General features: G+C 29.9%; 1 protein-coding gene across 1 annotated transcript; it reads left to right on the forward strand.

The window, feature by feature from the left end:
• The first annotated feature begins 10491 nt into the window (after window positions 1-10491).
• Window positions 10492-13466, forward strand: LOC129286304 (uncharacterized). Its single transcript, XM_054922297.1, has 5 exons — window positions 10492-11202; window positions 11299-11439; window positions 12040-12218; window positions 12350-12554; window positions 13290-13466. Exons 1-5 carry the CDS (start codon window positions 10492-10494, stop codon window positions 13464-13466), a joined length of 1413 nt encoding a protein of 470 aa, XP_054778272.1.
• Window positions 13467-18843: the final 5377 nt, after the last annotated feature.

Raw genomic sequence — 18843 nt, forward strand, 5'->3', positions numbered from 1 at the left:
AAAAGCATTTTCTTATTCCCATTTTAGCTAAATCTAGTCTGGCATTTATTTCATCCTTAATCTTGCCACTTATGTGCAAAAGCACACCAATAAGACTATCACACATATTTTTCTCCACATGCATCACATCAAGACTATGCCTCACATTTAGACTCCGCCAATATGGAAGATAAAAAAATGAACCTCTTTTTTCACACATTCTTCTCACTTGCATTCTTTTTATTTTTATCAAAAATGGCATTAATTCCTTCCACATATTGATAAACTTGGTCTTCGGTTAAGGCCTTTGGAGCCATTTCATACTCTTGCAAACCAATAAAAGCCTTCTTCAATCTACGATAAGAGTGATACCAATCAAGAAATATTTGATGATCAAGGTAGACTGTTTTTCTTTCATGCTTAAGTTAGTGGTAGTATGTGCTTTTTTAACATATAGGAAATGCATTATGGCCTTTAACACTATATCCTAACAAGTTTTCATATGCAGGAAAGTCATTTATTATTGTAAAAATCATAGCACGGAACTTGAACTACTCTTGCATATAAGCATCAAATACATCTACACCTTTCTCTCACAGCATTTTTAAGTCCTCAATCAAAGGTGCCAAGTAGATATCAATATTGTTTCCTGGCTATTTTGGTCCCAAAATCATCAAAGACAACATTATGTACTTACACTTCATACACAACCAAGGATATAGGTTGTAAATAACTAACAAAACTAGCCATCCACTGTGCTACTAAGATTTTCATATAGGTTGATTCCATCCATACAGAGTCCAAGCCAAAGGTTTCTTGGATCGCTACCAAATTAAGGAAACATGTGATCTATTGTCTTTCATTGAGGAGAATCAATTAGGTATTGAAGTTTCCCATGAGATGTTTTCTCATCAAAATGCCATATCAAATTCTTTTCTTCTATTAGATTAACAAACAAATGTTGAAACCATGGTATTATTGGAAGATACCACATCACCTTCACAAGAGGCACTTTAGTTATGATCTCATCACCATAATCAACATCATTATCCTTCTTCACTTTGTACTGTAAAGTCTCAAATTTCAAACACTTGTGTAGCCCTTTATACTCATTTCTACATAATATGCAGTCATTAGAATAAGCATGTATCTTTTTATAATCTATACCCATTGGACATAAGATTTTCTTTGCCTCACACATACGTTTTGGAAGCAAATTATGGTCTGGAAGTATTTTACTTAAGAATTCAAGTAACTCTGTAAAACTCAAATTAGTGCACCTACTTCTTGACTTTAAGTTAACCAATCCCAATATAGCTATCAAGAGCATAAATTTAGTACACCCTGAGTATAAGGGTTTCTCTGCATCATTACGCAAGTTGTCATATACATGTGATTGTGCAAATGATGTCATCCCAACATCACAAATTATATCCTTTATTTTATAATCCTAGTCATTCATAATTTGCTTATTTTGGGACATAGAGGTTGTGATTGTCTCCCCATGCTATATCCATCTTGTATAACTCAAATTTATTCCATTATAAATTAAATACTCTTTTATTTCGTCAATACCCAATTCAATCTTATTTATGCAATTGACATAAGGATAACAATACTTTTCATTTTTGCTAGGAACATTTTTCCTAGAAAATTCAAGAAACTGATCTATAACATTCTCATACTCCTAAGTCATTCTACTAACATTCATCCAACTACGATCTATTCTATTTCTACCTAACAAATCATCATAAAGTCTATCAAATTAATAATTTACTACCTTATGTGTGCTTTAATTAGACTCATTTCTAAAAAAAATTCATAGAGTCTCTCCTTAAAGATTGAACATCCTAAAATTACAACAATTATAAACCAATAGATGCATATTCTTGGTTTGGATACCATATATAATATAAAATTAGAGTTGATTGATACTTTTGACTGTTCACTACAACATGGCCTCTACTGTTTTCATATATTCCTATTTCATTTATTCTTGGTTTGGATGGAAGGAAAGAAATAGAAGGAGGAAATAAAGAATTACTATTTTTAGAAGTTTTATTTCCTAGTATTCTCTTCTATCTATTTTCCTCCCACTTTTCCCTCTATTTAGACCAAGCTAGCAATTTTATGGAATTATGTGTACGGCATGGTTAATACCCTTGTAATAATTAAAATTGAAATTAATTCCATGCGTTTCAAGTTGAAGTTTATCAGTAAGAGATCAATATTCTTCAGAAAAAGGTTAGAAGTTATGTTTATTTATTAGAATTAAAGCATCCTATGCATTTAGTCTTTTCCTCTCTATTGTAAAAAGAAATTATTGATCATATCTAAGGTCATTAGTGTTAAGAAATTTTAATTTTTCTAGTGTTTGCTAACATGTAACATGTTTAAATTAAATTTGGTTGGCAATATATATATATATATATTAAAAAAATTTAAGGACAAAAAATATGAAATATATGTATTATAACTCCCTCCGTTTAAAAATTTAAGACATTTTTAACCGAATCTTACCTCCAATAAAGTAGTTATCTACGTTCAAATAACCCTATCTTTTCATTTTTATCGCTATTAAATACCCTACAATAAATATAAAGTCATTATCAATAGGGACACTTTTGAAAAAAAGGCAATGATTATACTTGGAAATACTAAAAATACCTTATATTTTTTAACATCCAACTCTTTAAAAAATACCTTATATTTTTCAACGAAGAGAGTAATTGTCATAGATAGAGAATAAGTATCTTTTCATATAAGTCTTCTAAAATCTTATATATATATATATATATATTCTAATTGGATTGGATGTATTTATCAAATTTCTTAGCTCTCTAGCAAAAACACAAACCCCTAAACCTTTAATTTTATGCTCCTCCATCTATTATTTTTATCTTTCATCTAAGGTTTTTTATTAACTTTAATTAGGTTTTGTTTTTAGTCCTTAATACTTATAGTATATTCTTATGCTTTCCCATCCCTTAGTCATCTAATGGGTTTAACGCATTAAGTCTATTTTAGCAAAACTTAACACCGTTTTGACCATTTCATGGTTCTTATTACTAGCTCCATTCATTTCATTTCATGGTATCAACCAAAAAAAAAAAGTCATTTCTTCAACCCTTGAAATAATCCCTTGTTTAATAAAGATTGCAAAATACCACAACCATAACTTCAAACTCTTCACAGCCAAGCATTTTATGGTAAAAAAAAAAAAGACACAATGTGGGAAAATAAATTAGAAATAGATTGTAAAGACATAGTGGAGATAACTTTAAATAAAAAAACAAAGAAAGAAAGAAAGAAACAGTACCTAAGGCTTCATTGTTCAGCAAAGAAGAGAAGAGGAGAGGGGTAGCAAGAAGAGACATTGAGCTAGAGCTTTGTGAGTGGCTGGGGTTTCATTGACATAGAGCAGCCGAGAGAGGACGAAGACAAGAGACACTAAGCTAAGTTATGAGAAACGAGGATGAAGACAGGAGACAAGAGACGAGAGATAGTGAGGAAGCTAGGAGAGACAGAATAGAGACAAAGAGCGAGGGAGGAAGCTCAAAGATAGAGATAGTGTTGAGCTGAGAAAGACGAGAGATAGAGTAGCTGAGAGAGACAAGAGGCAGAGCAGCTGAGAGAGATGAGGCTAGGCTAAGAGACAATGAGTGTGGGTTTTGAAAAACAAAGGTAGTGTAGGGCAAAAAAAAAAAAAAGCTTTTACATCCCCCTCCTCTCAAGGGGACATGGATTCTAAAAAATCTACGTCACCCAAATCATGGGGACGTGGACTTTTAAATCCATGTCCATCTCTTGTATGAGGGTAGATAGGAGGGAGATATGGCTTATTAAAATTTTAAAAAAATATTTTTTTTTCAATTCATGTTCTCTTTTTATTTGGGTGGCATGAATTGTATTTTTTCTAAGTCTCATTTTCAAAATGTGATGTGAATTAGTATAGTTATAATTGTTTTTTGCAGTAGTGAAAATTTTTTTAGAAGATGATGGTGGAGGCAAACACATTGTTTCATTCATTTGCAATCTCTCTGCCTGTCTCACTGGGCATGATTTTAATTAGCATTAAATGGTACTCACAAAAATTCTTATAGATTATTTATCAATAAAATTTTTTTATATTGACAATAAAATTTCAACGTGCAATTTTATAAGTTTGGAGTTAAATCTTTGTCAATTAGATAAATTTTCATTGGTTTAAGGATAAAATATTTATTAGTGAAAGGACGAAATTTGGCCTCCAGCTAAACGATCGTGTATGTGATTCTCGAAAAACATAATGACATGGGTCCCATGCCCATTAATATCCTAAAGATGGAAGTAAGTGAAAGTTGACATCCTTATAAATCGATATGAATCACCGTAGCCTTTTTCAATTTTTGTCGCAATTGCTTCTTCAAAAGTATATATATGCTCCTTCTGTTCCCGTACATAAAATATTTTTTAATTAAATCTTGTCCATTAATAAAAAAGGAGAAGGACAAAGAAATCCCAAAGATCAATAATTCAAGTTAAATCTTAAGTGCTAAATCTCAAAAATTTACAATTCAATCTCTTAATTTTACAATTATATTGTGATGAATTTGTAACTTATTTTTTAAATTTTAATATAGTTGAAATAAAAAAATTATTTTTTCTATTACAATTGGAAATATAAATTGCAAATTCATTATAACAGAGTTGTAAAATTGAGAGATTGAGTTGCAAATTTTAAAATTTGGCATATGAGATTTAACTTATATTAATTGATCTTTTTGAGACTTCTTTATCATTTTTTCCTAATAAAAACTTGTTATTTAGTTGAAAGCACGTAAAGTTATAGCATTTTTTCAATTTTTCTCCCAATAATACCACAATTAATATCATGGTGGTGGGATAAAGCACACAATAATAACCAACAAAAGCTTAATCCAGTTAGTAAGGATTTAATTAAGAAAAATGATAATAAATCCTTTTAAATTATATAAATGATAATTTAATCATTTAAAATGTCATAATTTTACTGAAGTCCTTAAAAATTTTGCTATTATTAATAAATTTATATAAATGACTAAATTATCCTTGTTGAAAATAAAATAATCATAAGTTTTGTTTAAATAATTATAACTTTTCTTCTTATATTCGCAATAATACAATAGCAAATAACAACTTTGTACATCAAATTCCTAATATTAGTACAAGTGTTGGAAATAACAAGTAATGATCATAAGTTTTCTTTAAATAATCATAACTTTTCTTCTTATATTCGCAACAATGTAACAGTAAATTACAACTTCACAAGTTAAATTCTCAATATTATTACAAGTGTTAGAAATAACAAGCAATGATCACAAGTTTTGTTTAAATAATCACAACTTTTCTTCTTATATTCGTAACAATGTAATAGTAAATCACAACTTTGCATGTCAAATTCTTGATATTGCTACAAGGGCAATATGGTCCTTTATATAAATTCATTAATGACATTGTACTTCAATGAAATTATAATATTTTGAAGGATTAGATTGTCATTTATATAATTTGGAGGGATTTTGTTGTCATTTAGGTCATGAAATCAAATGATTTTGTCGATGGATAATTTGTAAGTATCTTTATTAGTGTTTTTTAAGCTATGAGGTATGTTTTGACTTTGGTAAGTCCCGAGACTCAACACATGTAAACTTTTCATAAAAAAAAAAAATCACATAACTACTATGTCTTCCATTTTTAAGACAATGAGAGCAAAATTGTCTAATTATTATTCAAAATTAACTTAACATCCCTTATATTCAGGGACAAAATAATATTCTAGAAAACACCTTATATGTAAAAATAGAGGGAGTATATATATATATATATATATATGGCATTGTGATAGAAATACATTATTGAAAATATAAATTTATAAAATACTCAAAAAAAAACAATATTATAACCAAATCAATGGGATATGCATGGGATGCAATTTTTTTTTTTTGGCCCCTGAATGACGGGTGGTCATCTTATTTTCAGAATTTTCAGTTTAAAGCTATATTATCTTTATATCTATGTATTTAAAAATATAATGTTTTATCATATAAATGATATTTACCAAAAAAGAAAGTATATAAGAAATCAACCACCAATTATCATATTCCGTATTAAATATATTCTTATAGTTTTAGACGTACGATATAATTTTTATTAAAAATAAAAATTTATTTTTCTTTGGCAAGAAATAAGAAGTTATTTTTTAAATAATACCAATCATTAAACTGAATTAACCGAATGATCAAGATGCATTTTAAATAATCATGATTTTTTAGCTTAAAGTTAAAACTGAGAATAGTCCGATATAAAAGGAAAGGACAGAGCATTTAGTTCTGGACAATATTATCTGACATATATTTTTAAGGGATATACTGCTTCCACTTCAGTTTATAAACCTTAAATAATTCGAAATCCTTTTTATGCCTTCTGTAATTTAATGCAGATATTGATTTGAAAGTTATATACATTCTCATCAAGTCTGAGAAAATATCATAATAAATTGATGAATCTTTGGCATAAATTCTCATAATTAAGTTTCCACTAAATCCAAATAAGCTACATCAGTGGCATCGAATTGATTTTTTTTTTTTTCCATATCTTCCAATCATCAATGCTCTTTAATTCTCCTTCATTTCTTTGGATTCGTCCAACATGTCACTACCTATAATTTATATTTTTCCTGAATATGATCTATGTTTCTGATTTAGATTTTCTTTTGCCAACATTCTGATTTAGATTTTGTGTATTTAGTGAATGAATATATTATTTGTATCATCATGATATAATACAAATTCTATATCAACTTATATTATTTATGTTTATATATAGTGTGATTGATTCATCAGATTTTGTACCAACAGTGAAAACAAAATGTCTGGTTTAAAAATAAATAAAACAGAAGTTAGTATTATATTACACCAGACCTTCCCATATTTTCATATTCATGCAAACAGAACAGAGAGTTGAACCCAAAACACATATAATTATAAGGATCTTGTCTTTATCTCTTACATATTTTTATTCATTTATATCAATCTGCTTTTAAATGTAGGTGCATTATTACAGAAAAATTTAACCTTAAAATTCGTAGCTCACATAGTGAAAGCCATTTATTATAAGTTTAATTATTTTTAACTTAATATTTTTTTAACTTAATATTTTTTTTCCAACAACAATTCTCAAATTAGATCCATCAGTTTTCAAATATGCCTCTTCCTTTTTCATTAAGTATTCTATCAATGGAATTTGATATGTGTATATATGGTTGTGTGTATATAAATACACAAATATTCTTACCATATTAGTCTTTGGATCCCTTCTCTCCCAATATGATCAACCCACAAATGGGTTATTCTTTTTTTTTTTTTTTATTAGTCTCATTGTGAGCTGTGATCTCTGACCAGATAATAATGGTGGGATATATGGTCTTTATAATAAGTAAAGATTACAACTTCATGACCCATGTGATAGTCAATAATTTTCTATTTAAATACATGTGGATATGCGTGAGTATTGGCTTTGTCAAAGATTTCTGAGTATATAAAGAGATAGTCAAAATATAAATACATATAATTGGTTCTTTTGGAAAGATTTTGTTTTAAAATAGAAAAGTAGAAATTAAGGGGGTAATACATATTAGACAAATCTTTGATTTTTTTGCTTATTAAGAAGGCTTTTGAGGCATAGATAGTTGCCTTATATAGGCGTAATTGATTCATCTTATTGAATATAAGATTATATTTTTAAATACATAGATATAAAAGATAATATAGCTTTAAATTGAAAATTCTAAAAATAAGATGACCATCCGTCATTCAGGGGGCCCAAAAAATTACGTGCTTGTTTGTTTGCAAGACTTTGTTATCCTCTAATTAGAACAGCGATAATCAAAACCAATAGAGATAAAATAAGGTTTTTGTTTGGAATATTGTTGCCTTGTTATGTTTGTCAATGGTACGAAAATTTATCGATCTAAATTATTTAATAAATGAATAATATTTTTATGAAATTTTTCTCAAATTAAATTGAAATGTTATCTTTTTTCTAAAAAGTATAAAAGCTCATAAAATTGAAGCTAATGTATTTTATGTCTAGTTGCATATAATATTAGTAGGAATTATATGCTTAATCTTATATACTTGATATACTTTTATCTAATCAAATCAAGACATGTGGATTTAAATATGTTAATAATATTAATAACAAGAAATTTTTATAGATTAAATAATATATAAAACATATACATGTCTTGATTTGATTGAAAATAAGTATCTTAAGCATATAATGCTAAGTCTATAATGTTTCCCTTCAAATATTTAGACTTGTCTTTTAGACTCCATAAGTTGGGGTGGAAAGAGGTTAAGCCTCTAACAGGAGCTTACAGCCTAGCGTATTTTAGACCTAACTTAACCTATTTAATGAATAAGTTCAGACCAAATTCAAATTTATATTTAGGCCTATTTAGCCTATTATATATATACAATATAGTATAGTTATAAAACAATATTTATATTTAATTTTATTTTAATAGTCCTACAGTATTTTGAAACATTTAAAACTAAAATGCTAGAATATTTAAAGGTCTTATAATAGGCTTTTAGGCTTAGACCAGATTTATAGGCTCAGACTTATTTATTAAAGCCTCTGATTTATACAGGCTTAGCCTATCCATAAGTACTAGTACGCATGTTTAAATGACACTGGTATATTCTATAAAAAAATACTAATTAATAGTTATCATGATATTGAATTTATTTTACACCAACACGAATATCATATTTATTGGTGTATATGATACCGTTATTAAATATAGATGTCACATTTCTTTATATATACTTTCTTTGACATAGAGGTAATTATAGGGCATATTATTATTTTTTATCATAAGTTTTTTATCCCTTATTAAATATTGATGTACATTATTAAATTATCTTGGTCTTCTTATTCATTCCTTCATTAATAGGACTAAAATTGCAAATTTATTATTATATTTTTAGATAGAATTAATGAGTTTTAAAATTTTTATTAGTTCCAGTAAAATACATTAAAAATAACTTATAAGTAAAACCTGAGGAACTATTTTTTATGTTGAATTGGCCATCTAATTAACCTACCCAGTATTATAAATATGAATCATAATGCACTAAATGAGAGTAGACTTTTTGCACATTTAATTTTCTCTCACAAATAAATGTATATACAGAATATTCATACATTGGTTTTCTAAGAAAATCAGACACAATTATGATTTTCTACAGAGAAAAAAAACAATAAAATATAAATGAAATGCATTAACCCCCAATGCCATTAGTATACTTCATCTGTTTCAAAATATTTTCCTTTCTAGAAATTTTTTTTGAAATTATTTAATTATTTAGACTTCCAATGTCCTATATTTATTAGTGATATATATATATATATATATATTATTCTATCTTTAAAGACATTAAAGTACTATAAGTACATTATTAGTACATTAATAACATATACTCCACATACATGAAGAGCAAATTTAGTAAATCATATTTTTATTTATTAAATACATTTTTTAATCTGTGTACAATAATTTTGAAAGACAAATATTTTGAAAGAGACAGTATTAATTAAATAGATAAATTCTCGAGAAATCTTTCATTTTGATGCATGACCGAAGATTTGGCAGTGTGCTTGGAGCCGAGTAAGAATGCGATTTTCCCAGATGCGAAACGGACTCTTAACTCTAAATGTAATAAATAATAAAAGAAATGAAAGTAAATAGTAAAAGTTTGACCAGAGACAAATTAAGTTTCCACAAGGACAGAAAATAAATAATAAATGAGTTTAAATTCAAGTACGTGGGCCCCACAATAGTAGGAGTAGTGTGTGTGTGTATGCATATAAATTGCATGCAATAGTATTAATTACTGGGCGAGGAAAATGAAACTTCTTTGTTAAAAATAGCAAAGATTTTCATTTTTCACTGATTCTTAGACGCTACCCTCAAGAGTAGAACTCTCAGAGTGGATCTTAAAAGTCTTGTTTTCCCAGAGAAAGCAAAATCGAGTTAGAAAAACAAGCGCGAGAAATGCGAGAAAGCGAGAAAGATTCTGATGGGCATGCTTGGATTTCCGGGCTTTGAAACACTCTTTTCTCTCTCACGTTTTTTTTTTTTTTTTTCTCGGACAAAATCATAAGGGTCTGAGAAAATCCCGGAAAACGCATTTAGATCATTAGATACCTTCTTCAGCTTCACTCTCACTCAAGATTTTCCTTTTCAACCTTTTCTCTCTTCTTCATTGGCCATTTCATATCGATCTTCTTCACTCTCATAATTTCCCATCCTCAAATCCTGGAATAATAACTTTTCATCACTATTTTATCTCCAAACTGGTCTGTGTTTTTGAACTTCCCTTCGATTTGGGCGCTGGATTTTCAGATCTGGATTTGAATTCAAACGAAACAGACAAGAAGATTCAGGTACAGATAGAGAAACAGCAAACGGTCTATAGATAGATCATGTTTAGCAGTAGTAGTAGCAGAGGTGGTGGTGGTGGTGGCGGTGGCGGTGGCATTGGCGGAGGTGGCGGTGGCGGAGGCGCCGGGTGTGGTTGTGGGAGTAACGGCAACGGCGGTGGTTCTGGGGTTTGGAGTTCGGGGATTAAGAAACAGCAGAAACGGCCAAAAGTTCCAAAAAGAGGACCTGGTGTGGCTGAACTGGAAAAGATCTTGAGAGAGCAAGAAAAGTCAGACAGAGGTATTAATATTAATAATATTAGTAGTAACAGTACTAATAATGCAGAAGGATTTCCAGTTTCACCTTCTTGTTTCAATCTTCATCACCATTCATCTCCACCATTGAAGCCCCACTGCCCTCCTCCACCACCACCACCTGTTCCCGTGACCGCGGCGACATCTTGTCCTCCTCCTCCTCCTCCTCCTCACATCCCCATAGCCCCAAGATTTGACCACTTAAGCCAACCTCCACCTCCTCCCATGGCTGCTCTCTATGGCTATAACACAGCTACACAAGGAAGGAATTTTCCAGAACAGTCTCTATTTCCTATGAATCCCAGTTCTTGTGATGGATTATCCCATCCTGATCATCATCATCACTCTGCAAATCCATCTTCCAAGAATTTTTGCAGTGAATCAAGTAACAATCATCTTTGGCCTTACTCAGCCTTGCCTCAAAAGAGACACTGTAATAATCGGTACCATACTTCCATGGTAAGAATTCTAGCAAGCTAGCTCCATTCATGTTTGATTTATTAAACATTGTGTTCTGATTTATTCTTAATCTCGGTGGATCTAATGTTCTTGCAGATGAGACAGGTTTTAGGCCCTACTGCACCACCACCTTCTTCGAGCTTATTACCAGCAGGCCTGCATAATCATGAGCCCCCTTCAAACCAAAGTTCTTACTTCAATTGCACATCTAGGAACGTTAACCCAGAGGAACCTAAGGTGACTGCTTCTGCTTCATACCTAATTCAATTATATGTTTAAGATAAATTCAAGGTCTAATCTAATGTTGTGATCCAATGTTATACAGACTATGTGTATTATAGAGATTATCGACTACTTAATTGAATCATCTTATAATACCAATCCTTTTGGACAAAAGTTCTATGGAGGACTTTCATCTCTGGAACTTTTATTCAGTTAATTAATTTAGACACACGTGAGTTAGCGTGATCATTAGTACGTTCATTCTAATTAATTAAAAAAGTTATACAAATGGGCACGCGATGTGCGCGTGATTATGCATTTGGTCTCCAGCAAGGTTCATTTCCTTTCTTTGTTTCTGATTCTAAGTCTCAGAAAGGAAGGAATGACCAGCTTGTAACTGAATTTGATGTAAATTTCATTCGTGATTCTCTTTGACTTTGATATTTCAGTTATGAAAACCAGCCGTTTCTGACAGAAGCATGTGAAAATGTGCCCAATATATATATATATATATATATATGAGTTTCCCAGAATATTTCTCAGCAAGAATAGTTTTAAAGTATATTGATAAAAAATTCATGGGGGATAACTTTCCGTCTTGTGTGTCTGCTGCAGATGGTTGGTCTGAAGAGGCCTCACCCTTCTTCATCATTTGAAAACTCTCTGGTTCCTTCATCCACCTTCCAAGTTTCACCAATTTTCTCAAACTTTACCAGACCACACAAGTCATCTAATTCAAATGACACTCACATTACTTCAAGCAACTTCAATTCCTCTAACAATGAGTGCTTCAGGTTGGTGTTCTCCTTCATTATATATTCAATTCATCATCTCTCTTCAATATCAGATTGATATGTTAATTTGATTATTGTTTTGTAGTTATATATATATATATATATATATTCACATTTTATTCATTTCTCAGGGATGTCAAATGGGGTGGTCCTTTGGGATATAGCAGCAGAAAGTTTGGTTCTGATAGTAATGGAGGATTAGGTCATCATTCAAACTTTTCTTCATTCAATGGCACTGCTGCTGCTAGTCCACCAGTTCCTTCACCTTCCATGCTTATGTTTCAAAGAGAATCATGCAAGAACAATAATGCTCTCCCCAATTACCAAGTTCTTGAAGTAAGTTCGATTCTTTTGATTTCCACATTTCAAATTTCAATCACATTATGTAGAGAAAAATAGAAGTTATATTAGACAGATGGATACATATCATCTTTAACTGTACATGGCTTTTGACAAGCGAGATAAAGGACAGTGACGGGTCCTACTAGGCTAAGTTTCTCCCCTGGTCCCTCTCCTTATGTCCCAATTCTACCACTCTCTTTTTTCTCTCTTCAGTTGATAAAATAATGATTTTCAAAAGTAATTTTAAGTGAAACGAGCGTAGAAAGATAATTGTAAGTCTCACTGACATGTGAGTCTTGTATAAGTGGAGCCCACCATTCATCTAACGTTCTTTTAAGAGATTTAAGTTTTGAAAAAATTGTAGAAAAGGACCTTATCGCTAAGTTAATTGGAAAATGGACTAAATTCAATATCTGTAAATTTTCTTTTACAATTTGGAATTTATTGTTATGATTTTGCAAATTTTCTTCCTTATTATATAATTGTGGTCTTTTCCCCCAATTAATTTAGTGATTATTTCCTTTTCCCTAATTTTCTCCTAAATGTTGAGCTAAAGAACTCATTCAAATAACTTAATATTTAAGGGGGTCTCATAATTTTTTTTTTAAAAGCTTATCTTCATTTCCTTTGTTTGATTTATTGAGTCTGGTCTAACGATATTTCAAGGACTACTCATTGATGTTTAGTTTCCTGATAATGGTTTTCTCTGTGTTGTGTGAAATTTTGCAGGAGAGAATGGAGGACTCTTATCAAAGGTCAGAATCATCAAGTGGATCAGACCAGCGACCTTTCTATAACTTTTTAGAAGTGAAAGAAGCAGGCATGAAAGAAAATACACTTGGATCAAACCATAAGGGATCTGAAGTAGGAATTGATGGCCCTGATCTTACCTTAAAGCTTTGGTAACAGCTGCGGCGGCCGGAGGCGATGACAATGATGAATGTGTATTCACATTTCTCAAATCTCTGGTTTAGATGAGGATGATAAATTGGTTTCTCAGACTCAAAAACAATGTTATGTTTTTATGTATGTCAACAAGCTAGTGAAGATGAAGTGAACTTAGGCTGAAGAATTGGTTAGATTAATTGTTAGCTAGCTAGCTAGCTTAGCTTTTATTAGTTTGAATCAATTTGATGGTTGAGTTTTAATTTAGAGACCCTCTTTTCCAAATAGGTTGAAATTTAATATTTAATTTTAGTTGCTTTAATTTAAATGAAGAAAGAAAATCAGTTTCAATTTATTATTTGTGTTTTGTTATTAATTGATGCTAGCTTGATAATATATTTTGGTCCCCCTTGGTATTATAAATCAATATCAGTCATCAATGATTAATAAAGGATTAAAGTATAAATATATTCTCAATTTTTATGGAAGCGCATTTATATCCCAAAATATTTAAAATTATAATATTTTCTTGATGTTTCGAAACCTTGCAATGTCATCTCGACTTAACTGAAGAGATGGCCCTTCCCAATGACGTCACATGATGTGAGGTGACTGCCAATTCGCCTTCTATTTATTTTCTTCACTTTTTTGACTTTTCAACCACAACCTCATGTCAGCTTAGTTCTCTGTTTGGAAACCTATTTTTAAAATATTTTTATTTTACAGAATAAAAAAATAAAAAATTATATTTGATAATGTATTTTTAAAAAATATTTTTTCAAAAAATTAAATATTATTCTGAAGAATAAAAAAATAAAAATAACTTTTTAATGTTATGAAATTATTATTCTGAAAAATAAGAAAGAATAAAAAAATTATCTATTTTTATTATTTTTTATTCTCAACATGTTTTATAAAATACTAATTTTTAAAATAATAAAATAAAAATAGTTTCAAACAGTCTCTTAATCTCCTTCTTAAACCAATCAAATATCTTGCTCCCTTCTTTCTCACGACATGCAGGCAAAAAAGGATCATGAGCTTATTTGGATAAGCCTCAAAGATATATTTAAACTATACATAAATGTATTTTTATTAAAGCTAATAAATAGTTAGATCTTAATTTTAAATATATTTTTATCAGTTGTAAACTAAAATACAAAGGAGCATGAAACCTTGGGCATGCATCATCATGTGTAAATGTACTTCTTTCGATCCTCTTTATAAATCACATTTTAAAATGTTCATTTAATCCCATTTATAAGTTACGGTGTAATTTTTTAAGTAATATTTAAAAGATATTTTTAAAATTACCTTTTATGAAAGAAAAAAAGTAATAAGACATTAATTTTTAGATTTGTTATATAAAGACATATTTAAAATTTTACATACTTTTGTTTCTTATACTTTTTTTTACATTAATATTGATGATATTGATAAAAATGATTTATAAAAAAGACCAGAACAGTAATACACAAACCTAGATCACAAAAAGATAAGAAGAATCAGCAAAACTCTGAATGCATACCCATGGTATTATGCTGAGTTTACCGATGAACACCCGAATTCATCAACTAGAAGAAACGAAGACTCATGCAAAATAATAATAATAATAATAATAAATTGCAAGAAACCCATTTTGAGTTTCATCCCTCATCTGTCTTCATCCCTTATCGTCCCTGAACATTTATAGATAGAGAAATTACATTCTCAACAAAAGAAAATTTAGTTCCACATTTGACAACAAATAAACAAATCAAATCAAAACTTTCTTTAAGCTAGAGAAGATGAAAGGACGCCCATAAAATCACTCCATTGTCACAAGGGAACAAGAGTATAGCAGAGAATGATGGCAAAGGTTGAAGACAGTGGCCTTTCACATTGAGAGAAACCAAAAATCAACATCATCAATGGATATTTTTGAGGGAGACAGTAACAACAAATCATCCACATTGTGCCATTTTGAAAAATGTTGGCACGACTTATGCCTTCAAATATTTAGGATGTCAGATGTGCCTTCATGAAAACCTCAAAATTTATTATTTAACCCATTAATAAATATAATAAAGTTCATTTGAATTGATATTTTAAAACTACGATCTCATAAATTTTAATGTATTTTCAACAAGCGTTTGCGCCAATCTAAGGTACAAATAACATGATCCAAAATTCATTCATCTCTAATTCATACTCCCTTCGGAAATGTTTATAAAGTACTTGAGGCAAAAAAATTTGATCAAGGCATCATATATGATATTTACTCGGCAGAATGGTGTGAATAAATTTGTTAACATGTCTTTGGATGCGATTTTCCCTATTTAATATCACATCTTTCCCATCTTAATATTTTTAAATTTAGTTTATTTTATCAAAATTACACTATATGGGTTTAAATAAGTGTGATGTTTTTAACTTTTATAGAAAGAGTTAATAAATTTAAGCCTTTCTTTTGGTCAAGTGGTGACATTGGAAGTGTCTTATAAAAAAAAATTAGGGGAAGGGATGGAAATAGATTGTAGGAATTTTCTCACAATTTCTGTAATGATCTTAAATTTTAAATTAAATAAAAAAATTTCAATAGATATTTTATTTAAATAAATTTATAGTAAGTAGAAATTGATAAAGTAGAGGAACTCATGCTAGAAATTCTCCTGAGAATCTAAAGTCTAAATTTTTTTTAAATAAAAGTTTAATTTTAAAATTGTAGGAAAATTTCATGTCCTTTCTTGTAATATTATTGTGTCTTTTCTTGTGATTTTTTCGTACTCATTCTTGTAATTTTTTCAAAACTCCTTTTGATCAGTTTTACTTTCTCAAGCGAAACTAAAAAATGGAGATTTTTCTTTTCAGTTCTCCACCGCCATTATACACTCTTCTAGACACTCCTAGTCAGTTCATTTCCTTGACTCTTATAAACCTTCTTAATTCACTGTGGTAGGAGATCATTTTTGCTGCTGTTGCTTCGTCCTTTTCATTCACATTTTTAGCCATGTTGAAGTTCATTTGCTGACTTCCTTTCCCTGTCTTCGTGATGATCTGTGTCAACATGATCCATGAGGTGGGTGCCAGCTACTATTTTGTGTTTTTGTCACTGAGAGAGAGAGAGAGAGAGCATGGAGTTGCTGAATTTCTTAGTTTGTCGTTCCCTAATGCTGTCTCTATTCTAAATTAACAGCCATGCATGTGTTCATTTCAACATCGACTGCAATCTTCTAGGTGTTTGAATAGCAACGTCTTTCCCTCTTAGCTCCTGTTCTTCTATTGCCATCGTTGGAGGTGTGGGTGATTGGAAACTTATAGTCTTGCTTCTCCTCCAATCGTGTGTCATTGTGGGCGTAGCTGTTGGTGCGTGAATTCTTCCTTCCTCTGTTTCAGTCCACTTCTTCCTCTTGCTCTTCCTTATCATTACAGGTTCATGTCTGAAGGTTTAAACTCCTTGTTATTAATTTGGTATGTGGGCATTTTAATAGTTGAAATTGCTAATTGTGCCTCTCTTCGCTGAATGTATGTGTGTGGGTCAGAACTAATAGCTATAAAACAAAATTGATTATTTTCCTCTATTTCTATGGTTGTGTGACTACATGAATAAGCTGGATTTGTTGGAATATTGGTGTTGTAGAATTGTTGGGAGATGTTTGGGGAGAGATTTGAAGAGAAGAATTTAGTGCTAAAACTTGAAAGTTTATGCATGTGGAGTGTTTGATAGAATGTCCATTAAAGTTATGGTGAGAAACATGATTCATTTAAATACTATTTAGTTAAATTTAACTTGAAATTGGCAAAGGAATTTGATTATGAAAAATATTCTTTATGGTTATATGGTTATTGAAAAATTTAATGAATAATTGAGGAGTTTGAATGTTAATTTCATTTACTTATATTAAGAAGAGAAATCATAATGACATAAAATGTGTTGGTTTACATGTTATATTAATTTGGAGTATCATTGAATTAAGCAAGAAATTGACGGAGTCTGACTATAAGATTTCTAAAAACTCATGTGAGTGGGTGGTATTTCGAATATATTTTCAGTAAAGTGTTTATAAAAATTTCTTTATTTAAATATTATTATTATTGCTTTATAAATTGTTTACATACTCTTGTTAATACTATTTTCATATTAATGGTATTATTTCTCATACGCAATTTAATTATTTAATTCTATGTTGATGTAAAATTTTTATTGCAATAATTTGTGTATGAAGAAAATGATGATAATTTTGAGCAATGAAAAATGATAGTTGAATAACATTTGAAAGTGAGAATTTTAAAACTATTTTTTCTTCTTCATACATACTTGATTTTAATGAGAGGAACTGAGTTTAGAATGCTGGATGCTAATGACAGTTCCATTAGCCCTTGGCGTGCCATGGTACACCTAGCTAGCAGGGTGTATATGGGAGGTGCTAGTCCTATGCGCAAGCTAACGCACATGGAATGGAGGGATGATTATTCGTGAGCATCGTACTCATGCTTGTTCGTGGGCCTCATGCTTATGCTTGACTCGTGGCTCTAGCTGTGCTTGTTTCACGGCTTTTACCTGCATTTAATTAGTTATTTATCCTCGTGGATTGTATGTCAATGCTTGGTTAGTTACCCTCGTGAACTGTATGTTCACACTTGCTATTCATTTTGATAAAGCCTTCCTAGATCTAAACTTAAAATTCATTATTTTATATTATTTCTTTAAAAGTATTTTACCTAGTCATACTTTTACTTGAAATTTTTATATTCTATGAATATTATAAATTTTGATAAATTACTTTGTCCTATTAACATTGTTCAAATTCTTGATTGTATCATTGATAAAACTTATTGTTCATTATTACTAGTTTAAGTTCATGTTTCATTATTTCAAAAATTTTAAAATTAAATTTATTCATTAATGTCTTCATAAATTTATATATATATATATATATATATTTAGAACACTACTCACTGGTAATTTCTTTAATCTCAGATAACATAGCTGACTCTACACCTTCAGCAGATCATTTAGAGGCCTTTTACCTTTTTGAAAAAGAGAAGACATATTGCAGTTATTGTTTTGGTAAAACTATGTATTGTATTTTATAATTATAACTTATTGCTCCACATATGTCATAATTAGGTCCTAGTTTTATTTTGTTATTATGTAAATTATTGGGATGAAACTAGTTCCTTGCTAGTTTGGTTGGTAGGTTCTATTGTTGTTATGAAAATTTTAGAAGGTAGGTCATAGTTATAGGGGAGACTCTGTCGAAATTTCTATAAACCATTTAAGATTTTACAAATTTTATTATTATATATAACTTACATATATCAATATTTTAGCATAATTTTTGGTTATTAAGGCTTATGGAATATGAATTCTCTTCATATTTCATGCCGGTCATACCCTTAATAGCGGGGCATGACA

Source organism: Prosopis cineraria, unplaced genomic scaffold, assembly GCF_029017545.1.
Source record: "Prosopis cineraria cultivar Desert tree isolate PC_DT_omini unplaced genomic scaffold, ASM2901754v1 PC11, whole genome shotgun sequence".
Classification (NCBI taxonomy): domain Eukaryota; kingdom Viridiplantae; phylum Streptophyta; class Magnoliopsida; order Fabales; family Fabaceae; genus Prosopis; species Prosopis cineraria.

Bases quoted from the DNA above. Each gene is read 5' to 3' on its own strand.
- LOC129286304 (XM_054922297.1), top strand. From the start codon at position 10,492: ATGTTTAGCAGTAGTAGTAGCAGAGGTGGTGGTGGTGGTGGCGGTGGC. The intron at 12,219-12,349 runs GTTGGTGTTCTC...TTCATTTCTCAG, and splicing joins TCTAACAATGAGTGCTTCAG to GGATGTCAAATGGGGTGGTC. The intron at 12,555-13,289 runs GTAAGTTCGATT...GAAATTTTGCAG, and splicing joins CCAATTACCAAGTTCTTGAA to GAGAGAATGGAGGACTCTTA.